Below are 25,513 nucleotides of genomic sequence, written 5' to 3' on the forward strand. Positions count from 1 at the left end.
AATAAGGGTTTATTAGCACTCTTAAGGAGCTTTGGGTAACTTATTAAAGGGGCAGTCAGGCTACTGTCTGCCACGCTGAAAAGACATTAAAGGTTCCTACATCATTTTTTTAAGTAAGATTATGCAAGTTTTAAAAAGAAGAAATGACACAAATGTTCTCCAGCAAATGAAAACTTTAATTAATAAGCAGAAAACACACCCTGCTTAATTCATGAAACTCACTGTGGCTTTGCTGCTTCAGCCTAAGTCAGTCTGGTATGACCAGAGGCTTAATGTTTGTTAATGTTAGACACAGACTGACATTACTGAGACAGTTCATTGATTTCAGGACTCTTCTCTGCTTGTGTGTCTGCTTGTGACTGTTACTCTATATTTTATCAGGTCAGATAAACATTAATAGTTTTTTGTTTTTTTTTAACGGCAGCTAAATTAATATGAGGTAATAGTGGTGTAAAGACAGTTAAAGCAATGATACTAATTAAAATGGGTGGGGGAAAATAGATAATTTCAAGTAACATTGAAACATTTTTTTAAGATTTTAATTCCTGAATTGATTTTATATATTTACATAAATAACCAGCGCTTAGTCCACACATAATGGGATTTACTATCAATGTGCACACAGGAATTAGCATCACTATTGCAGTAATATTATCATAAAGATGAATCCATTTTACTTCACATGCAACATGTGTGCTCATATTTTCAGGCATATTATGTCTTCTCTGATATGTGGGTGGGAAAAAAACAGCCCGTTACTTCACATTGTTAACTCAGTGGCAATTATAATAGTAGTAGTATTGAGGTCCCATTCCATTTAGTGTATCGGAGCCTTTCCAATGAGCCAACATGCCCGATTGCAGCACCTCGTCCCCCTCTATTTCATTTCAAAATGGCTGCTGTGAAAAAGGTCTGTTATTCTGTAATTACCACTTGTGGCCGCAGAGACCAGAGAACTCCATCATCAATGTTCATTTATCAAATTAATCAATGTTATTTTTCGTACCACAGAGCCCACGGCCCAGACGCCATGATCCTGGTGGACGGCCAGCCGCTGCAGTCCAACGGAGAGCTGGGACTTTCCCAGATGCTGCACATCGCCACCCAGATTGCCTCGGGCATGGTCTACCTTTCCTCCCAGCACTTTGTCCACAGAGATCTGGCGACCCGCAATTGCCTGGTGGGCAATGGCCTGCTGGTCAAGATCGGAGACTTCGGCATGTCCAGGGACATCTACAGCAGCGACTACTACAGGGTAAGACTTCACCAGGACCTTAATTTAGGCAATGCTTGTCCTTTGCCATCAAAATATTTGGAGCTAGACAGGTGTCAGAGTTTAGACTGCCATAATGATGATGCTGTAGTTCAAATGTCTCTCTATAATCACAAAGTTTTCAACAAGTCTTTTTTTTTTTTTTTGGGCCATTAAGACTGTGGCTTCTTTTTTGACTTATGACCACCAAGAAAAATCAGATTCATGTTTGTAACTTTCATATCTGTCAGAGAGTGTTCAGGGATTGCTGTATAACACATGAAAACTACTAAAACTCATATTATATCTCAGTGGTACAGTCTAAATTATAGCCCTCATTTCCCACAATGCTTTCTGGTTTGTTTAGCTTGCTATTTCATGTTCCGAAATGTTTTCCAAATGTTTTGCAACTTCCTGCAACATATTTTTGAGTTCAGAGCTCAAACCGTCATAACTCTCAACTCAAACTACTAATCTTTTGTTGAGATAATTTGCATTTCTTTTTTAGACAACCTTGAATATTTGAGTTGTAGAAAATCCCAAGAAATTGTGTTTCAAAAATTATTCAGCAAAATCATCGAAGTGAGAGGTAGACAGGATACTGTGGGCGGTTTTTGAAAAACTAAAACTCAAAGATTCAAATTTATGTAAAGAACAAAAGTGAATCATCTCAACTAAAGATTATAGGTCAGCAAAACTTTTTTTAGGTAATTTCAAAACTAATGAGTATGAGTTGGGCTCAAAACTCAAAAGTCTGTTGCAGTAAGTTACCTTAAAATTTACTTATTTTTTTAAATTAAATAATAAATTTAAATTAAAATAAAAAAAAAAATGTTGAATATCTTTAAGGGGCTGATGTTGCTCTGAGCTGCTTCTTCTCACTGTGTGCTACTTGCCACAATATGTAATTTATTGTATTCTTCACAACCATCTGGAAACCCTGTAAATTCTTTCAACCCCCAGGTTGAGAATGACTACTTTAAGGTAACATCCCTGTGCCTCTTTCTGTACATTTTAATGTAAGGCACATATAGCATAAAGCACTAGTAATTTTCACCTGACAAACAACAAGAAGTACATTTTAGCTGTATATATTCACAATACTTTTGACTTAGTTGTTCCAAAACAACCTTAAATGAATCCTCCTGGGCTGCTACTAAAACGATATTTCAGAGGGGTGAAGACTGCTGCCTTCTCTTGGGTAACTTTTTGTTTATATGTTTTTGTTTCCATCTTTTTTTTTTTGAGAGAGAGAGAGTGAGGCGGGAGCGTTAAGGGCCTCTCCCTCCCCGGCGCTGCCCCGGGCCCCCAGACCAGCCCTCATGCATTCATACCAGGATGGAGAGGTTTAGCAGTGTGGTAGGAGATGAGCCTGCTGAGCCTCCAGCCCGATGCTCAGAGGCTTGTTTATATAGCTTCCAATTCATGTCCTCTCTACTGTTTAACACGATTAGCAACTCTGAACGCCGCAAACCAGGCGGCAACTGCTGGGCTCAAGAATTTTGCATTTTTCTGAATAAATAAGTGAATATTATGGAGTGATGGCTGCTACAGATCCAGATCCATGAAACAGCCTGGTCTTGTGAAATGACTTTAGGTGCGCCTGATTCTGTTTTCCTAGCGTGACAGCTGGGCCGGTTCGGACTTTGCTGGGGGCAACGCCAGCAGTTATGAAGTACTTGCCTGCTGGGTGAGCAGCTCTGCACATATAAAATAATTTGTAAGGAAATTTGAGCGAGATGTCTTTAGTGCTTGGTACATGGCTCCTCTATGCACACCATCTGTGTGGTGTGTATATTATTAACATCTGAATATTTTGTTTGGGTTGTTAAAGAATTATGGCAGGATTCTGTGTGTGTGTTTGTGGGTGTGTATTGTTCCATGCAGGCTGTGGATACGGTTGAGTGTGTTTGTGTTTTGGCCCTCAGTAGAGAGAAGGATCAAGCTGGCAATGAGGACGTTTCAGTGGAAACAGAAAATCTGACTTTATTTAAAAAAAAAAAAAGATTATACATTATTCTGTTTAAAGATCACTGATCACAGCAGGGCAGTGGTGTTGCAAGGCTTTTAAGACAAAACAACATAAAACTTAACAACAACATAAACTGTATATTTCATGTAATATAAATTCCAGCATTTTGTGTCAAGCTATTTAAATTGTAGAATATCAAAGACCATTTTTCTTGCTCTCTGTCATAATGGCATGTTCATTTTCCAGCCACACTTCTGAAATATGATATTCAAAGCTTATTGTGGGTTTTAGCATCAAGGGTATATTTAATACTCTACTTACAGTCTTGAATAGTCATTATAAGCTCTTTGTGCAGGAGAATAATTGGATGTTTAGACACATATATGCCAGTTTTATGGTAACCATGGCAGTGTTTATGCTATTTTGCAGCACTGAGTCTGCCTTTTACAGTAATAGGAGCAGGCATGCGTGACTTTTGTGTGTGTCATTCTCATTTTTGGTCATCTACAGCACATAGATATAATTCCACAGCTACCTCTGAATACATGTTTGTGCTCATTTTAGTACCAGAAAAAGTAGATTTTCACCTTGATTTCTGAACAGCTTTGATTTAAGATTAATTATAAACGGCCAGTGAATGTTTATGCTGAAGTGAATATCATAGTTAGTACTCATCTGAGCCTGCTTATCATGCCATCTTGATATCTGCAGAGGCAGATTGTCCTTTTCTTTGCAGATGATGTTGTTTTATCATTCCCTACACCTCTGCCTTCTCAAAAGCAACTGAAAACGGATCCCTACCATTCTTTTCAAACTCTGTGTGAGATGGAAAGTATTAATTGGCTTGAAAAAGTTTGAAAACAAAACAGAACAAGAGCTTCCAACACGTCTGCCAAATGAACATTTGTCTAAGAGACATATATTTAGGTTTGGGCAGCAGCTTCTCGGGGAATTTTGGCATTCCTCTCCCTCCTTACATGTGTGTCTAATTAAATTATAAATTTTTCATTCTATAATTAATTTAGCATCAAGAGCATATAAATACTCTACCCGCAGTCTTGAATAGTCATTATGAGCTCTTTGTGGAGGACAGTAATTGGATATTTAGACACTGGTGGCTTCATATAGACCAGTTTTATAGTAACCATCGTAGATCTTGTGCTTTTAGTCATACGCCTTGTGAAAATTGTACAGCGTCAAGTCTCCCTGGTACAGTAATAGGAGTAATAGGTGTCATTCCACAGCTACCTCCGCTCATTGTAGTACCTGAATTAGACTTTTGAATAGAAGATGTTGGTCCTAATTGTTGAACTGACTTGACTTGAAGGATTAATTGAAGAAGGCCAGTGTTTATGTTGAAGTAAATATCTTAAAGTTAAAGTACTCCTCTGGAGAGCTGCAATGATAAATCGGTTATCAAACTACTATTAAATAAATCACTAACTATTTTGATTTTAGAGCAATAATTTTGATTAAATATGAAATATGTTCAAATTGTCTGATTTCAGTCTCTCTAATGTGAATATTGTATGGTTTCTTTGCTCCTTATGACAGTAAGCTGAATATATTTGGGGATGTTATCTTGGACTTTGGAAAGCAGTGATCAACATTACTTTTTTTTTTTTTTTACCATTTTCTGATTTTCTGTGGACCAAACAATCAATCAGTTAATAGAGAAAATAATCAATAGATTGATTGAAAATGAAAAGAATCATTAATTAGCACCTTGCTTGACTGAGCCTGCTTATCATGACATCTTGACATGCAGAGATGAAATGTCCTCTTCTTTGCAGATGATGTTTTAATGTTCCCTGCTCCTCTACTTTTTCAAAAGCAGCTTACAACCGAGCAATGATATTCTTTTCAAATTCAGTGTAACATGGGAACTATTAATAAATTCTGAATAAATAAATAAATGAATACAAACATACATACCAAAAAAAAAACAAAGCCCTCCAAAATGTCTTGGGTCTGCCAAGAGAATATTCATCTAAGAGACATATTTAGGTTTGGGCAGCAGTTTCTAGGGATATTTTGGCATTTCTCTCCCTACTTACATGTGTGTTTAATTAAATGAACATATTTTCCATAATGTTTACTCTGGCAATAAACAGTACAGTTAAAAGTGGAAAGAGAGAAAGAGAGCAGGAGAGCGAGGACAAAATAAAGGACAAAACTGTGTGTGTTCCCTTGTTGTGGCCCAAATAACAGTTTGTCTAATTGTCTCTGAAGATCAAGTCACAGCTGATTTAGCAGGCAGATACTGCTCTACTGAAAGATTAAACGGTTCAGCCGATTGTTCTTGTCTGAACAATTATAAGCCTATTATATAGGTGCTGTGAGGTAACTGTTCAGTCAGAAGACAGACAGATAGTAGCTGCAAGAGGTTTCAGGGAAACAAGAAGCTGTGTGAGCTGGGTTTTGTGTTGTACTTGGATTATGTTAAGATTTGTGAGGAAAAAATATGGTAGTCAAACAGGGGTGCCAGGGTGGGGTGGGTTAAACGCCCGGCTTCATTCCTAGCCTGCAGCGCTCAACGCAATATTCATGAGTGGGAGGCCAGAGAGGGATCATGTCCTTGACACCACACTAGAGACTCAGACTGGTTGGCTGGGGTGGCTGTGCAGGGGGTGGGGGGGTGAGGTGGACCTGCAAGCATAAAAGGTGGACCTTGGAGCACATTATACTCCTCAGTAACAGGTGAAAACAAGTACACTCTTAGAAATTAAGGTTCCAAAAGGGTTCTTCCTGAAGATCTTCTTCTTAGAACCAATTGCTTCTGAAGAAACCCTGTTGTCAAGTGTTTTTAAGGATTCCATTAAGAATTCATTTCATCCGAAGAACTCGTTTTGGAAGAAAGGGTTGTTCAAGAATCGTTGAAAAATTATGGTTCTTTGTACCATAATATAAAAGGTTTTTTTTTTTTTTTGGTAGAACCCCTTAAGAGGGTTCTACACCAAACCTTTGCAATATGAAAGAGTTTTTGTAGAATCCCCTGGGTGGAGATGAAACCCTTGGAATATAAAAAAGCTTCTCAGTAGAACCCCCTGGCTGGGTTCTTGTTAGTTCTAAATGAAAACTTTCAAAGAGGGTTTGAGACATAAACCTTTATGATGGGTTCTAGGTGCAACTCTAAAATGGCTCCAAGTGGAACATTTAAGGTTCTATCTGAAAAAAAGAGTTCTCCTATGCAGACAAGCTGAAGAGCCCTTTAGGGTTCTATTTAGCTCCTTTTTTGGTAGCTGGTGACTCCACGTGCATCGACTCTCTGCCTCGGCTAACAATGGGTTTAGCAGTGAAAAGGATCGCAGTGTCAGGGGAACTGGCCGCTCCAAACCAGAATAAAAGGGGAAAATGCAGAAAGATACATAGGAAAAATGTGCTCAGAAATCACTTAAAATTACCAGAACGCAAGTACTTGTGTGTGTGTGCATGTGCCTGACAACCAAAAACACGTTCTGTGATTATAACTAAATACATGAGAAGAAAAGAATTAACAGCCTTTGCTGCGGTTGCGTATTAGAGAGAAGTGAGCCAGTGAGATAAGTTTTCAGTCAAATGTTGGTTCCTTCTATCAAACTCAGTGGTGAATTTATTGAGGAAATTTTACACGGTTGAATAATTTATTGAATAATTTAGTGATTCAGCACACACAAACACACACACTGCAGTGAAGAGAGGAGAATAGTTTTTGCAAATCTGTATGTTGGATTAGGCAGAAACCAGAGAAATGGTTTGTATAAAAAAGGCCACTGTCAGTTTGAATTTAGGAGGGTGTATGTATGCATGCGTGTGTGTGTGTGTGTGTGTGTGTGTGTGTGGCATGCCTTGTGAGAAGCTGCTGTTTGGTGCATTGTGATAGCATCACTGCCCGCCTACACAGAGGAATATTGACAGAGCCCAGAGATAAGGAGCTCCTAACAGTATTGGACACTTTCCCTGTGTTGAGTGATTATAAATAGCAGCGCCCTGCCAAGAACACAATCCTCCCATCGCTGACTAGTCGTATTGACGCTTGTTGCCCTCTGGGACTCCCGAGACACTTTGCAGCAGGAGGGAACAACTTCAAGAAAGAGATGAATATTGTCCTAAATCACATCCATCTGTCATATCCTCCTGCTCCGCCTGCACTGAATACGCCTTTGTGTTGTTTCAAAAGAGACAACTGCAGAACCTGCACAGGCCGACGGCAGCACCAGTGTCTCTACGTAGGTGTTTTATACCGCTACCTCACAATATATCAGGTAATGTTTTCCTGAGTTCAAAGGGGGAAGCACTGAATTATGCATGTTTAGGCAGGTATAAATGACAGTGAATGCTCTAAAGGTGCCTCTGCATTAAAGGTGCAAGTGAAATACTGTTTTTTTTATTGGAAATGTTCAGAAACAGCATCTAGAGGACAGATGGATGAGCTCAGGCAGGGTCTCTGTCAGTCTGCAGGTCTCAAATGTATTATTTTCTCACAGAGTAATGACAGGTTTCTTTATATTGCGTGTCTGCTTTAATATAGAACAGAGTCACTGGTACAATATGCGTTGCAGTAAATTTGATGGCCCCTTGACAGCCAATTTTCCTGATTATACCTTGTTACATTTGTACATTATTCAACAGCTATGTTGAATCAGGAGTTCTAGAAAGCAGCTCACAGATTTGTTAATTACTTGTATTTTTGTAATTTCTGTTAAAGGAGCAATACATAAAAATTGCACATCCAAAAATTATACAGCAGTCCACATAGCAAATTGAAGCCATAGGAAATCCTATTTGATCTATGGTTGAAGCAAGTTGTTTCCCATGTACCCCTCCTCCCCAGACTCAAGGAAGCTCAGGCAGGCTGCAGGAAAACTGCAGAAGAGCGAATGAGGGCAACATTGTAAATTGACAGTAACAAGGGACGACAAGTCCTACGTTGTAAGCTGATCAGCAGTTTGTCTGTCAGTGTTAAGTCCATTATGCTGAAAACAAAGCCCACTGCTCTGAAAATACACACTCTGGAGTTGGAGTTCAGTGACTGCTTGCCTTCTGCCTGCCAAACTCCATTAACTTATTGTTCATTTTAACTGTTATAAACATCTGCTCCTTCTACAAGATTATTAATGATTTCTTACAACTCATAAACAGACACTTAGTTATTTGGGAAACTTTCAGCATTAATTTGAACTCAAGTATGCATGTTTCCTTAATCTCTGATGACATATTGTGGTTGTTTTATTTGTAACGCTGAATATTAAGGTGCCTGTAATAAATGTTAGTTAAACATTAACATTAATATGTGTTAATAAGACTATAAAAGTGATAATAATGGCATAATTAATTTGTTTATTGTAGCATGAAAAGTCATGTAGAAGCACTTATAAGAAACTTGTTAACAATGCTAATAAGGGCCACATGTGTGTATGAAAGGTGCTTTAAAAGTAAAGTTGAGCTGATTTGGGCCTGAGCATGCATGGGGTCCCTTGGTAGGTACAAGGTGCATGTCCCTTATACTGAGACATTAGTGCTGTCTCTTGGACTCAAATCCAACTCCAGCTTTAGCCTGATAAAAATGATAATAAACACAACAAAAAAATCCTAGTTACTTTCTTACTTTTACTAAATACATAATAAAGGACTGAGAAGTGTTCACTCTGATCTGGTACCCCCAAAATGCATAATTAACTTAATAAATGCATAATAAAGGATTAATTAACCTTACTAAGCATTGTTCATACTTTAGAACCATTAGGTAAGTGTTAGTGCATAATAAGAGTTAAATAAACCACAATTAGCATTAGCAAGTTTCTTAGTGCTCAAGTGCTTAAAAATATTTGACCATCTAATAATAAACATGTTTATTATGTTCTAAAATAGTCGCATTAATGGATATTAATGTTAATAAGCATCTTATAAGGGCCTTATTACCTATTAACACTTATTACAGGCACCTCAATATAAAGTGTTACCAATGTATTACAGATTTCTCCTTTAAATTTAATTCCTGGTGGCATAAGAATAAGTTCAGCAAAAGTTTGGCTTTCTGAAAGCTGCAGGTAGACTGCAATGTTAGGCGCTGGTTCTTCTAGACAAGCAGAGGAATGGCTTCAAAACAGCTCATTACAGCCAAATTATGAACAGTGACATATAGGTTCCTGTCAGTGGATAAGATGTAGAGGCTTCCAGTTTCAACTTTTTTGGGGTAGAGAATATTAAAAATTCCTCACACTTTTCTCCGGAGGCTTGCTTGCAAGCGTGAGTGTTTTCATTTAGCAGTGGAAGGGTTTTGTTCTTCATTTCAATGAGTGTAACACTGTCTGAATGTAAAGAAGGACGCTGTGGAGAAAAGGAAAGCACAGGTCGCTTAAAATTAGTCAGGCAAAAGAAGGCAACGACAATCACGACCTCACCCCTCACGTTTGTGACTGAAATAAAAATGGTTTTAACGCGATATTCTGCATTTTTGAATCACACACTAATGACTATCAAACAGTCTAACAATGTTATAATCTAATGACTCAGTTTCAAGGACTTAGTGTTCTGTGTGACTCTGCCAGGAAGCCTCTGCTTACCTGCACTGCTTTGCTTTGAAGAAAAATGGTCCCCAGGTTTCTACTGTTTCAAGGATCAAACAGACACTCCTCTGCTGCATTATTTATCAAGCACAAGCTCCTCAAAACTGTATGCGGCTTGGTGCTAATGAGTACACAGGCCATATTTATTATTTGCTGCATGAGGGGATGAAAAAACTGTTCCTCCTCTTGCTTTGAGTCTTGTTTTTTTCCCCTTACTTAGCCCAGTACTCCTGTCTTACATGATCTAAGGAACGAAGGAGACGCTGCAGTTGACCTCAGAGAAACTCCAGGTGGAGAGATAGATGAAAATATTGATACCACTGTCATGTCAGTGTGGTAAATATGAGGCCAGCAGTTTATCTTAGCTTTGCATGTAGACTGGAAGTGTTACATGTTGTTTATTTAAACAACAAATTGACAGGTTGCCATTTTACCTGAGGTTACGTACCAGGCTATTTCTTAGCCCGTAGCATAACACTTCCTGTTATGACTATGAAACTGCCGAGCAACCAGCAGGAAAAAGTCAGTCATTCAGAAATGTTTATTCTGCCTTCAAAGCATTTTCTTGCTTCTACTCAAATGTTAAGGTTGAGTATAAGACTGTAATTTTTGTTTTCATTTACGCCCACACAACTAAGGTTAAATGGACCCTGGCGCTTTTTTCTCAAGACCATCCTGCTTTACATTCAGACAATGTTAGACTATAGAAATGAAGATCAAAAGTCAGGCTGCAAACAAACAGAGAAAATCAATATTTAATGCAGTGAACTGAATGGTGAGCAGATTATTACCTTTTTTTAAATTTCCTATTGATTTCTACTATTTTTATCACCTTTAGACAGAGCTGGGGTAGCCTCCCCTTGTTTCTAGTCTATATATGCTAAGCTAAGCTAACAGACTTCTGGCAGATATGAGAGTGGTGTCAATCGTCTTATCTTACTCTAAGCAAATTTCCCAAAATGTTGAACCATTGCTCCAGTAAAATGTGTTGTTGATGATTTTAGCCATGTTAGCAGCATGGCTTGGAGGATGGCTGTATCGGTTGGTTGGTTGGTCCATCAGACTAAAACATCTCCACAGCTATTGGATGGATTGCTATGAAATTTGGTACAGATGTCCACGGTGTTTTGGGCGTTACTTTTACCTGAGCTTAACCACCAGATCAAAGTTTCCACATACTGTGAAATATCTCAATATCTACTTGATGGATCGGTACAACATTGGATATATACAGTATATGGCACCCAAGTGATGTAGGCCTATCCTACTAGCTATGACTCTTGTCTTTTCCTCTGGCAACGTCTTATTAAGTCCAGGTCAATGGGTTCAATACTTCATGACAAAATATTTGCATAATTAACATTCTCATCAACCTCAGCTGCACTTTGTGTTTGGTGCTAATTAGCAAATGTTAGCCTGCTGGTAAATATTAAACCTGCTAAATATCAGCCTCTTAGCATTGTCATTTTGAGCATGTTATCATACTGTTACATTTAGCTTGAAGCATCGTTGCGCCTAAGGCAGTGGCTCTCAAACTGTGGAGTGGGCCCTCACTGGGGGGCATAGAGCCACTGCAAGAGGGATGACCAGGAGAAAAATATGGAGAATAAGTTTAATGAATGTGATTCATGAAGGGAAAATAAACAAGAGTTCACTGATGCTATCACGTTGAGTTTTATTTAACAAAAATTCAACTCGGATGCTTTTTTATTAGTTGATTTCCCTATTCCACCACAGTCTCCAATGGCTGTAGACTCCTACAGTCTTGTTATTTCTTTATCACCTCATATAACCAATATAGGCAGGCTCTAATGCATACTGCTCCAGCAGACATATGATTTAATGCTAATAATTTCATCTTCAGAGTGCAGTTACAAAGTCAGCAGCAACACTTAGGAGCTTTCTACGCATTGTATTGCACAAGTCAGTCTGGAGAGCTAAATATCCAAAATGAGGATATAAAATTGCACGATACCAACAGTGTAGTGTGCGTCTGCTTGCGTGTTTGTGTTTGAAAACCTTCAGAAACTTTCACCACCCACCGGCATGCAGCAGCCAGAGCAGATACCACTTTATCTCCACTTGGCAGCAGCACAGCAGGTAGAAACCTAATGGACATCATAGCCTCTAAAAGTGAACTTGTGTTTGCTGCTGTTTGAGCTGGGAGAGCAAAGATAGCAGTGTGGTTAGAGCAGGCAGAGAGAGTGTATAGATGGTTATCAGGGCCCTTTAAGATGTCTGGGGCCCTCCCAGGGCTCCCTGCAGGCCGTGGAGGGCCCATCGAAGAGCCCAACTGGGCCAGTAATCTATCCCCCTGCCATGCTGCTGTGCTCTCCACGCCGTTAATCCAATCACTCCCCTGCCACGGTGGGACAGGCAGAGCACTAATCCAGTTTACACAGCAACAAAAAAAAGCCCCAGACTCATTCCTTACTCCCCGCAGAGCATTGCCAGCTTCTCGATGTGACATTGAGTGAGAAAGATGAGGATAATTACAGGGGCAATTATTTTATTTTTATTATGTGTTCAGCCTTTTTTTTTTCCCTTTTCCCCCCATGTTCCGAGCTAATTGCCATGGCCTTGTCACAAAAAACCCAAGGTGATAGCATGCAATCATTTGGGAAGCAGAGAGTCAGCCAGTTTTAATGCCCCTTGCCACAGCGGCGGCGGCTGAATCATTAGTATGCATCTGATGAGGTTTAGCCTTGCGTGCAATGGGCTGGGTGGACCTCAGATAAGTCATTTAGACTAACGGGAACTTAATTAATTTTGTTTAATCTTTATAAAGCTCCACAGGGGGACAGATTGGTATACAGCCCCTCGCCGTCGACTCCTTCACCTCGCTCTCAGCCCACCTAGCTCGGCTCAGCCCAGTGGTTTTACACAACGGGGGCGACTGGTCCCGGCATCAATATTGGCTTAATGTTGTGTACAATGCCAAAATGTGGCATGTCTAATGAGAGCAGGTGGGGTATAAGTCAGTGTTCATTTGGCCATTAGCCCTGCAGTGGAACCCTAGCAAATGATGTGGAAGGGTGAGAGGAAATTACTGCTCCTCGCCACAACAAAATTCACTCTGGGAATGTCAATAAATACTGCGTGTGTTCAAGATGTAGAGAAAGGGCACCTTATTTGAAACACCTTTCAAATTTATGTTCACTCAATTACTACTTTTTCTCTCCTACCGCTGAAGAGAAACACCACCAGCTTCGATTGGCTTCCACCAGGTGGTGGATCATACTTGTTTAGTCTGGGATTCAGCCAGAGAAAGAGCTGGAAGCAGGGGAGGAGTTGAAAAAAAAAATTAGGAGGTAAAAAATGTTTCTGTTTTTGAGATTCTGCTAATACATCAGACGCCCTTGGGCAAGTTACAGAGAAGCAGAACTGTGACTGGAGGATCCGGGAGGAACGACACAAGAAGTGTTCTCGCCTCACTTTTACAACCCGAGACGCAGTTGAGCAGAGCACTTAACCCCTGGTGGGATTAGGAGGAGACTGTGGTTGAACTGGGCAGCTCGGAGGTGTAAATGTGTGTAAATGTATTAATGTGAAGCAGGATGCAGCTGAAAAATAAGTTGCGTGCTCAGCAAACCCTCTCTGGACTTTTAGATAAATGCAAGAAAATAAAAGTTTTTCGGAACACACTGTGCTGAGGACTGAAAAAATTCAACATCAGTACATTTTGCAATAGTCTGTCATAAGCAGTGTTATTTTAAAAAAACAAATTACCCAAGAAGTGCTCTTATTTTAATATGGGCCGTTCTGCTGTCTCACAACCTTAAAAACAATTTAAAAAGCAAATCTTAGATCTGCAAATCTTAGATTTTCACCAAGTTCCTCCTAATAACTACGGAAATTCCAAATAATATTTGAAATAGTAGTAAGCTTAATATATATAAAATCATAATTTTTAGTGTACTTTGAATAGGAATGTGGCTGAATCCTAACCTGTCTGTATGGCAGTTTCAGTGTGATAAAAGACAACTGTAAATTCCTTATTTGTGAGAAATAAACATTTTTTTAGCTCAGTTATACAAATTAGAAATATTTGAGTAATTTCCATGTAATTTAGAAATGTGTAATGTCATAAATATCAGCTGAAATAACACTGTATAACACACTGTCACTACCAAAGCAGTTACTACAGAAACATGGGATGTTTTGTCAAAAATAAAATATATTAAATTACCAACCACAATACTATTATAGTGTTTGGTTCAGACACTTTTGTTTAGAAATGTTTACCACTGACTTTGAACCAGTTCTGTAAAGTCGCTAGCAGGTTTTCATGTTTTTAGTGCCATTTTCATTTAATCACTTGTTTGAAGAGAAGAAAGAGTTAAAGACAGTATTAAATGATTTGTTTAGGTAGACATTTTTCACTGAAGGAGGAATCGAAGTGAAATGATGCCTTTCATTTGTTTTGCTGAAATACTACTAAGACCAAATGTTGGGCATTCTCAAGGTTAATGTGGTGTGATTTTGATTCATAGTCAGCATACATATATATAGGTGCTGTTGAAGAAAGCTGTCTCTAATGGTCTTGTTGACCTCCAGGCGATGTGGACAAATATTGATTTGTGTTAAATGTAAGGAAGGCATACAGCTTTGTGATATATACCACACAGTAAATGCTCTATACCTCAAAACAAGGTGTTACACTGAGAAGATCCTAAATCCATAATGGAAAAAATACCTGTAACTACACTCTGAATATAAACTATTTGTTTTTACTTTAAAAAGTTCATGTCCAAGCTGTCTTAGAATACTCAGCTGACAAAATCTGAAAAGACAAATGGAGGGCATTTTATGACGACTCAAAAAACTTGATACTTCATACATTGTATTTGAGAAAATGTCTTCAATGAGCATAAGATGTTTAGTTGAACCAACAACTCCTCCGTCAGACTGCAGAACATTACAAACAAATTTGATTTTTTTGGTTTCTTTGTTTCACACAAAGAATTTTCAGCAGCAGCTGCTCCTGTTGGAGCTACTTTGTTCCAGCATCAGCACAAAAACAGTATGTGAAACAAATGTTTTTTTTTCTTTCAGTTTAAAGTTGAAGAAGGTAGAGACTGAATATATATATATATGCATATATATACACACACACATATATATACATTCTAAAAAGAAGAGTCTAAGAGTTTAAATGCATGCTGGGAAGTCTGCTAATATACTGTTCAGGTTCCCTTAATTTAATGAAACTTAATTCAATGAATTGAATGAACTCTTTAGAGTAGATTCATTTAATTCATCATTTCAAGTCAAAAGACTTCTGGTTGGAAGAACTCTTGTCTATAAATTCTGAAGTGTTGTGAAAATAAATACTAGAAATTTAAAGTTTAATAATAAAACTTGCATGTTTACATTAGGTTAATTAGAAAAGATTAGTTGATTCCAACAAATTCCTGTCTGATTTTTTACAGAGTAGATCCAACATCCAGAGGATACAAACTACCTTGAGGTTCTTGTGAGATGATAGAGTTTCTTTTACAAGGCTGGCTTTGTGAAAGTCGTAACAAGCCTGATTAACCATTTATGGCGCACTTGTTTGAGGTATTGATTTTTCCTATATAAGCGCTTTCTTTTTAGAGTGCACTTTACTTCTAGCCACTAGTTGACTCCTGCAGCTCTCAGGAGTTGATTACATCAGCTGCTCCTAAAGTTAGACTACGTAGCTTTTGCTGAACAACGACCACTGTTGTCACAAGAGATTTTTAGGATAACATTTCCTTTCATTTACTATCATTCTTGAGTGAGTTTCTTATTAATTATTAGGGGACCTGACCTGAATAAAATGCTGTGTTACTGTAGAACAAATATAGAAGAGCCATAAAGTCAGCAAACTGACACACAAAGGGAATTTACAATATTTAACTAAGCTCAGCCACCATAAGCTCCTGTTATACTACATTTTTTAATTATGAATTGAACATTTCTCTTCAAAAAGAAATATCATGTTAATTATTCTTCTATTATTATTCTAAAAGTTACGTAGTTGCCCTTTAAGTGAAAACTTAGGTTGCATACCATATTAACTGGTTCTTAGTTGTTACTAAAATTGTACATACTTAGTGCCAGATGTAACTATTATGCAGCTAACTGAGGAGGCTAATATCAGTGTGCTAATGTAAAACAACCCTTGTAACTAACCTGAAGAGGACAAGAGGACATATGATCAAAATGGAAAGATTGTAAATTACATTTCCCAAAAGGTAATGTCAGACCAAATGAACAAATAACAATAGTTAGCTTAGCATAATCCAATTAGTCTAAATCATTCTGCATTACATGAATATTAGTATGACTGAAACAATACATGCATATATGAATAACTAACTAATAACTAACAAAACTATATTTATGAATCGTTTGGAATTAAGTTTAATAGCCTGTATCATTGGTGTCCTAACACTGTTGTTTTTGGAAGTTAAATTAATTCTGCTGATTGCTTTTAGCAACAGATTTACACATTCTAGTCTTTACAAGCTAAATCATATTTTAGGTTTTAATTATGCAGACTGATTTCATAAATCACTACTTTGAAACGAGCTGATAGTCAGTGAGAACGTAGAAGGGCTGAACACACACACACGCACACACACACACACACACACACATAGTAATGGATGTAGGAATAGCTGTTACATCCCAATCTTGGACTTCAGAGGAGGTTATAGATGAAGGACATGTAAAGGCAAACAAACACAGGCCTCATACTCAGCAACTAAATCTGATGAAGCGCACAAACCAGAGGACGTTCTGAATAAACGCCCAGGAAGGAGCAGCCTTTTGGCAGATTGACAAATCTCATGTTTCTTTAAAACATCCAGAAGATTCATCTGCCGCGTCGAGCTGACACGCAGAGATTGTGTTTGACTTTCAAAGGAAATGTGCAATGAGCGCGCTACGGAACTAGGAGGTAATTAGTAAGACGTGAGTTGATTTTTTTTTTTTCTTGATACTTAAAATGCCACACAATGCTCACAGCTGAAGGCACACAGATGTTGGAGCTGGTAAATGGAGTTTGGAGAAGAGCTTATTATGATTAAATGAATCTGATTGTTTCGTAACCCAGAGGTACGGAGCGGAGGAGCCGTGTGAGGGTGCATGCGGCTACAGTAAGAGCTTGTCCTAATGATGATTTCAGAGCTTACAGCGTACGTCTGACTGTGTATTTGATTTTTGTTTTGTCCTTAGGCACAGAAAATTAACTCAGAAGGATGGATCGTTCATGGCTGGATGGCTGGATAGATGGATCAGTGAATGCATGGATGGATGGGTGGTTGTGATAATGGATGGATGATAGATGTGTGTCTGATACGCTGCAGGAGTACTTCCACTGACTTGGAGATAAAAACCTCAAAGGGTCTTAAGAATCCATCTCATTGTTATCTTGACAAAAATGTCAAGATAACAAGAAGATAGACAGCAAAAGCCAAAAAGTGAACCAGACAACAAAAAAGGAAATGACAGCAAAAATCCTGAAGGAAGGAAGTGACAGGACAACATATTTACACAAATTCATGAAATAAGAATTGCTGATACCAGTGGGAGAGAAAAATATATGATATTTACAGGTCAGATTAATATGTGCACCAGAATAAAATGAGTGTATTATACATTAATGTCAACTTACTGTGTATTAGGTTCTATTGCATTTGGTAAACCATGTCCTGCTGGGTGTATTTATTTATTTATTTATTTTATTTTATTTTTTTGTGGTATGAATTTTTTACTGTACTGGACAGATTTTACAACTTCCATACTAACTCATATGTTTTTATATACCGCATATTCTTTGAGTTTTTAAACTTTGTTTCATTGCATCATTAACTCTCCCATTTTCTGTATATGCAAAGTAAAACTGACTTGACTCTGGGCTTAACTGTTTTTTTCCGAGGCTTTCAACCATATCTAATGATCTTCCTTCAGAACTGTGTGTTCATGGAATCGGATCAGTTGTCACATAACCAAGCAAAAATGTCATCTTGCTGTGTTGTTGGGTCAGAATCAAAGTAGTAATGGAGTGTTATTATCTGCAATAAAAATGTGCTGTCACTGCCAGTAAAAAAAACACAGAGAGACAGAGAGAGAGAACAACTGTTAAATGCAATGAGAAAAGCTGGGGGATGTGTGCTGGCTGAGGCAAAATAAACAATAAAATCACAAAATGTCAAGACAGGAAATTTCCATGCCTATTTTCCTATTTTCTGTACCAGAATGAGCTTAAATTGCCTTGTTAAGTCCGTAAAACACAGTTAATTTGAACAATCGACAGACAGAAAAAATAAAACTCACCAAAATTAACTTGGTCAGTCCAAAAAACAACAACAATGCACTCAGCCAATTGCCCAGTCCTACTGTAAATGTAGAAAGATGGTCCATCCATTGAGTGAGTGTAAGCTGCCATTTTTAAGAAAAAAAAACAACAAAACTTGCCAGCTAGTGTTAACTAACATGTTAAAGGAATTGTCTGGAATTTGTCTCTGTCCACAAAAAAACATCATAACATTTACCAACAGAAGAGAGACCTGCATTCTTTCTAAAGGCCAGCACGGGGAACCTCCTCTGGTTGCAAAATAAAGACTTATTATATGTAACCTTATGAGAAAATGACCCCACCTTTCACTCGATTTATGAGCTCAACGTTACAAGTCAAGGTCTCAATTGTTAGTCTATGTTTTCTTCAATACAGTATGATCATTTTTGTAAATTACAGTCCCATTTAGACTAAAATAGACTATAAAGCAAGGTATGCTTTAGTGCCTGGCCACCGTGTGATTGCCATGTCAGTATCACAATATGTCATGAGTTTCTCAGTCAGATCTAATGAGGAAAGATGTGATTTTTGGTTCTGATGTCTCAGTGTCTTTCCAGACAATCTGTTGTACTTTCAAACACTTTCTCTGGGGATGCAAAACAAATCACAGCAGCAGTTCAGCATGCTGTAACAACTACAATGGCTCCAGCAGGCTTCACATCAAATCACAGCGGCACGTTAATAACATTATCCGTCAATAGTGTACTTTGACTCCTGAGCTCCGCAGTAATCACTGTAATTATTAATACTGCCCGAGGATTCTGATCTGAAACTTGCAATACTCCGCCGCTCGTTCCCACATCAGTCTTGTCCAGCTCATCACCGCCATGATTAAAGCACAGCCACTGACGTGAATGGGAAATAGATTTTAAAACAATGCCTGCTAATGGAAGCTGAGAGCAAGGATGATTAATGGATCATTGTTTAATCGATTAATATCCTGCCTCTGAAGATTTACAGCAAAAAGGACTTCATTTCATGTTCTGTTGGTTTGAAGACATTAAAGAGCTTACTGCTGATATGTCGTCTCCCTCAGCCTGAACTGCTTCATACAAACCTTCTTATGAATGCAGGAGCTTCACATGTTGATATGTAGTTTTCTCCATGAAGAGAGAAGTACAGTAGAATTTAAGTACTTGCATTTACATAAAAAGCCATATGAATTTCTTTACCATAAGGATCCATTCAGCAGTTCTCTTAACCCCTCGGTTGAAACCGATTTATTTAAAAAACTGATTAGAACACATTCAATTCCACGCTTTGAGACTCTGATCCTCTGCTTAATGCCAGTACTTCCGCAGAGAAGGGATTGCAGATTGCTATTTTTCATCAAGAACAAAGGGACGCTTTAATACCATAACCTAAAGAATTTCCCATCCTGCGATTCAATACATACAGAGAAGGTGGCAGATAAGTCAGCATTTTCCTGTATTGCATCAGTGTCAACATCCAGCAGCACAGTAGACATTCATGAGATGTTAAGCCCGTCGTATCAGTTACATGCAAGGACAGTTAATCCCCAGCCGCCCAGGAGTTGCGTTGATGACAGAATTTTCTAATCTGTGTTTTAGTTGCAACATTTCATTTGCAATAAAGATCTCCTCTCTGTTTCCTCTCTTTCTTCTCCTCTCCTCAGGTTGGAGGACACACCATGCTACCTATTCGCTGGATGCCCCCGGAGAGCATCATGTACAGGAAATTCTCCACGGAAAGCGACGTCTGGAGCTTCGGAGTCATCTTGTGGGAGATCTTTACCTATGGGAAGCAGCCTTGGTTCCAGCTGGGTAACAATGAGGTACAAAGAGCCTGAAGCATTTCGATAAACCCTCACAGGACAGAGTACACATTATGTATGTACTGTTTTATCAAAGGCTGGACTGCAGGCCTTAGTGCACACGTCAAACATTATAGCTCCAGGAGTGAGTTGCACTGACTGGTGTTTGCCTGGTCTTAACTGCTGAGTCTTTAGAATGGACATTACGTTAGTTGCACCAACCAAACTCAAGCTGAGTATTAAATTCCTCTCCTAAGTCCTGCCCCTTTTGGAACCTTGGTCAAATTCCTCCTTTCCTGTTTTCTGTACTTAGATATGTTTTGTGCTAGGTTTGTCTATGTTGAAAAGAAAATTTTTGAAGATTGTTATGTTGCTAAGGGACTTGTAAAAACAACATTAGCTAATGTTAAAAAAACATAAAGCATACTAGCTAACTAATATACTGTGCATAATTTGTTAGCTAGTTAGCAGGTGTTCTAGCAAACTCTATCTAACTAGCCAGTTAATCTAATCATTAGCTACAGTAGCTACTAACATGTGATAGCTAATTTGAGCAAGACATTAGCTAACTAGCTAACTAATCTACATAAATCATTAAATAAATATTTAACCAGTGTTTTGCTAATATTAGCTAAATATGTGACCATATACGTGTTGCTTTTACAGATCCTGCTTTTAACTGTCTTTAAAATCTGGTTTTCTTTTCAAGCCTAGCACATAACCTATCTAAGGACAGGAAAGAAAAGGAGAATGTTGACTGAGGTTCCACTGGGCACCAAGCTTGCTCAGCTGTTATTGGACCACAGACCCAAAAGGGGCGGGACCTATGAAGGGTAAATTATGCCCGTGCCTACAAAACTATGGCCATTGCCTAGCAGTGTATATTGCTGGCATACATTGTTAACAATCTACTGCTGTCTTGCTTATTTGTAGCAAATCATTTGCTAAGCTAATTTGCAGCAATGTTATGGAGGATCAAAGAAAAGGAAAAGACAGTTTCATCTTGCACTGAGGAAAGAAGAGTAATAGGACTGTACAGCCAGCACAAGACAGCACTGACTCCCAAGCAGTCCAATAACAAAAAAGTCAACAAATAAGTTGTCGACTTGGAGAGAAATAACAGAGGAAATTAATGATTGTTCAAATAAAATACTGTAGGTGAACAGATGTTCCCTACCCTAACCCTAACCTTGCAATTTTGAGAGTTATTGAGTAAGGAGAAACTTTCAGAACTTTGGGAAATCCTGTTCATGACAAATTCTTAATTGTTTGGGCCTTCTTATAAATTCAGCAAATGTTACACATTTCTAAGTTATTTATTATATTGTGTAAAAAACGTGTCCATTTTACCCAGTGTGTTGGCTACACACTATAATATGCCACGTTAATATAACACACAGATTGATGCAGTGAACACTGTCACACACAGTTATTTCTAACTGAATATTATTCATTTCCCACCTGTATTGCTTTAATTTTCTCCACAGTTCTGTTGAATAACACATCTCTTTGAGCACTGATGACACAGAATACTAGTCTCTGTGACAAGAGGATAAATATTAATCGGACTAGATTTTGACTTGACCAGGTGTAAGATTTACACTCGGTCTTAGCAGGAAAGCTGAAGCCCAGATGGTGCAACATATGCAACTATTAGTTCAAACTTAGATCGCCAAGTTACACCCAACTTAGCTTAAAGCTACCACAAGGATGTTTCATACTGTATTGATTTTGGAGGCCCCTGGGGAGAAAAATGGTATATTTTCAAAAGTCCTAACCAACAAACCTAACATCAAAAATGAAATTATCAAAATAAAAATCTCCTACTGCTCTTTTTAACTGGTTAACATACTACTGACTGTAATTGTGGTGGGAAAAATGTCAAAACTGCTTTATTTCATCTGATTTTAAGAAGAATCTAACCCAGTTGCAACCATTAAAAATATAGAAATAGCCGATCTCCTTGTGGATGGTCTAGTTTAGAGCTTTAAGTGCTTATGTAGGTCATATAGAGACATCACTACTAAATTAGGACTGTTTCATAACCAGTTAAAAACTCCTTAGTAGCTTTAAGACCATGAGTAAGTCCTGTAGGTGCAATCTGCCCCAGGTTATCCAAGACTTCTTTTATGTTTCTTGACGTCTAATGAGTGATTCAAATAAGAAAATTTATTTTAAATCACATAAAACAATACCAGTTGGAGCAGTTATCATTAAACAGGAAAGAATTAAGAATTGAATAGATTTGCCTCGTCTCACAGAGCATTGAGGGCTAAAGTGGAAGCACGAGCTTTCAAATGGCAGATTTAAATGAACACTGCCATTTTGGATCTTAATCTACTGCCTTGTGTTGTTTCAGTTCTCTTTCTGAGACTTGCGCTGGCCCAACGAGGTGATAAATTGATGCCGCCTTGCCACCAGACAAAATGCTGCATTACATAACACCCATGATTGGTTTGTTTTTTCATTGGAGCCTCTGCTTTGAATCAATAAAATTCAATTAGGATTACTCTTGTAAAGCAAGCATATTGAGAAAATTAAATTGACCTAAAAGAATAACCTGGCATTTCAAGTATTTCAATTGAAATATCAATATGCTCTTGGGCTTGACACAAATTGGGATTTCCACATTTCAATGTATCTCGCACATAAAGATTTTTTTGAGACGCTCCAAATGAAACACTCAGCTGATTAAACTACATCGCCGAAACCTTATGACAATGTAATGAGATGAGCTGTGTATTATGTCTTAGCCAAAAAGTGAAAATCCATGATCTGTTTCTATAATGCAATTTTGCCTTCGGAGAGTGTTAGATAGAAATATTGAACTTATTATTCATTTATTCAGATTTGTCAAATACATTACACAATGATACATTATAGTAACAATTATAAATAAGTATCAGTGACAATGATAAACTATCACACTGTTGGATACTGTATAAGCACTTGTTTCAATCAGGTCTTATTCTCCACCAGGCTCTATAAGCTCCACCACTTTACTTTTATTCAGATTATAGAAGCGTGTACTCAGTAGAGTGCAGATCTCTGCCAGACAACCCATTATAAGCAACTAAAGTTGATTAATAACTGTGATTTAATTACATATGTTTTGTCAGTAACTGTAATAGATTACAATTACATTTATTTATTTAATTTATTTAATTAGAGAAGGTAAATACAACAGAAGTTACTCTCCAGCACTGCTAGTGACCTACTGGACATTTGTGTGACATTTTGTCATAATTAGCATATGAATTCTTGAAATTTGTGTTCTGTGAGGTCCCAGTACCACCAAATTCCAAGCAGTTCTTCCCTGAATCCAATTGGATGCTTTGTACCAAATCTGAAGAAATTCCCTGCGAGCGTTCCTGAGATTCCTGAGCGTTCACAAGAATGGGATGACACAAAAAACATAATGCCTCTGGTCATAGCTGTCACCAGCATGGAAGCAGCAAAGAAAGATTTTTCGGGGTTTTTCAAAAATTGTGAATCACAGAAGTCCACTGCCAGTCTGGTAGTGTTCGAGACTGGCTGCGGACCAAGTCCAGGCCTGTTCATCTCACACGAACACACACCTGCAAGTGATTGCATGATCCCCTCCAGGCCTACGCCTGTTGGAGACAATAAAACATTCAACAACTATCACATAAAAGCAAGCAGCAGCAGCTAGCAAATAGGACAGATATTACAAACTGTCATGCTTCCAATCATTGTTCAAACACACAAAATGTCTCCAAATATACCAAATATGTCAACCGAATTTGAGGAAAATGATGCAAAAGACATTTGATGGAATGGTGCTGCAGTAAAAAACACAGGGTCTTGGGTTTTGTATATTTCACTTTGGATTAAATAAAAAGCAGAAACCAGAGACACTGCTGCTACCAGAGGGATGAACTAGTCTCCAACTGTGTCTATTCAGCAGTGCCCCTCATGCACTGGGTCTCTTTGTAGCAGCTGATCCACATCCAGCCTGCTACACTTCCCCGCAGCTGAGACTCCCGCTGCGTATCTGTCCGTCTGAATTGCTTGTTAGGTTGAGGGACTGGTGTTAGATTTATCATGACTAGTGACTATGATCACTGGTGGGATCATGGAGCTCGGGTGACAAAATACTCTTTGTTTCTGCTACCCCCCTCTATCTATTACTGTACAAAAAAAAAAGATATTGTTTCTCTCTATTAAGCACTGACGTTTTTAAAGGAGCCTTATGTAACAATTGTGCATCCAAATATGACTACAGCAATATAAATTGTTAACTGCAGTGATATATTGTATATTAAATAATATCCTATTAGATATGCAATCTATGGTTGATGTGAGTTGTTTCCCTCTGCCTCTCCCAGACTCAAGGAAGCTCAGGCAGACTGCAAGACAACTGCAAAATTGTAATTTGACAATAGCAAGCGACAACTGTTATCATTCTTATTAGTACTGTAGAGTTTGGTGACATCAGTTATTCCCAGCGTAGCTCCACTCACCTTACACCTGACTAGAGGTCTAATCAGCCAGGCTCATTGAGAACATCTGTGTGTGCATTGCTGTGTCTTTAATTTGTAAAGGAACCACTAACTAAAGCTGTCAAATAAATGAGGTGGAGTAAAATCTACAATTTATACCTCTTAAATGTAGCATAAAAAGTGTCTCAATTTTATGCTACTCGCACAGCTTAAAGGCACTTTTGCGCTTGTTTAAAATGTCAACTTTGAAGGCACAAAGTTTATCGAACAGACAAAACTATTGCATATGGCTGCTGTGGCTGCAAGTTAAAGTTGCCACTTAAAGGGATCCTCCACCAATTTTACACATACAAATATTTTTACAGGTCTTGGGGAGCGCTACTGCATATGTGAAAAAAACTGAACAAATTGTTTGTGTGTGTTGACTTCAACTCTAATCCATGTTTTACATGTTGATGACTGGAAAGCATAGATAATGTCAGATGCAGGGCGCTTGTACAGGGGAGAGGCATGGGGTGGGGGGGAACTGGCCACCCCACATGCCACAACATTATCCTCAGATATGATTGGTTACCTGTCCAGTAAGAGGTGGAACCTTAGTTACAACCAGCTGTTTGATGACTAATTTTAAATGAACATTGTTTTCACTGGGATGTAGCCTACTTTTAAATCTTTAAAGGGTTAGTTTACCCTACTTAATTAATAAATAAATGATTTACATAATAAATCATGAAAATAAAAGTATTTTTCAGTGTGGAAGATGAATTCAGGAGTCTCACAGCCTGACGACAGATGTACAATGGAGCTACAATTTCCTTTAGGGACTTAAAGAATTAAGTGTAACAGCTTTATATTTACATTTATATTATTATTTTATTATGTGTAGTGTCATAACTGTAGACATGAGAAATGGTTCATTCATTAATTGGTAGGTGGCCATTTTTGGCTTGGCAACGCCCCTGGTCAGATGATCTAATTATAATGGGTTGGTAAGTCTGGTATAAGATGTGTGGGGAATTAAATTGACACCATAGTAAACAACCATCACCTTGTCACTTCTTACTGTCTTACTGTTGTAAATTAGCTGGACTCTGTCCTTCATGATTGCTCCCAGTTTCATTTGGGTACTTTGCCTCATCTGTCTGCCTGGCTGCCGTTGCCATGACCACTGCAGC

The 25,513-nt window shown here is 38.2% G+C and overlaps 1 protein-coding gene across 2 annotated transcripts in view; it reads left to right on the forward strand.

The window, feature by feature from the left end:
- ntrk3b (neurotrophic tyrosine kinase, receptor, type 3b) overlaps positions 1 to 25,513 on the forward strand; it is a 292,291-nt gene that overhangs the window by 263,282 nt on the left and 3,496 nt on the right. For both annotated transcript variants that reach the window (XM_084721783.1, XM_084721791.1), the window contains 2 exons: positions 1,012 to 1,255; positions 19,738 to 19,896. In XM_084721783.1, the coding sequence (XP_084577909.1) occupies positions 1,012 to 1,255; positions 19,738 to 19,896 (403 nt within the window). The remainder of the gene's footprint in view (positions 1 to 1,011; positions 1,256 to 19,737; positions 19,897 to 25,513) is intronic.

Source organism: Lutjanus erythropterus, chromosome 1, assembly GCF_056507025.1.
Source record: "Lutjanus erythropterus isolate fLutEry1 chromosome 1, fLutEry1.hap2, whole genome shotgun sequence".
Lineage (NCBI taxonomy): Eukaryota > Metazoa > Chordata > Actinopteri > Lutjaniformes > Lutjanidae > Lutjanus > Lutjanus erythropterus.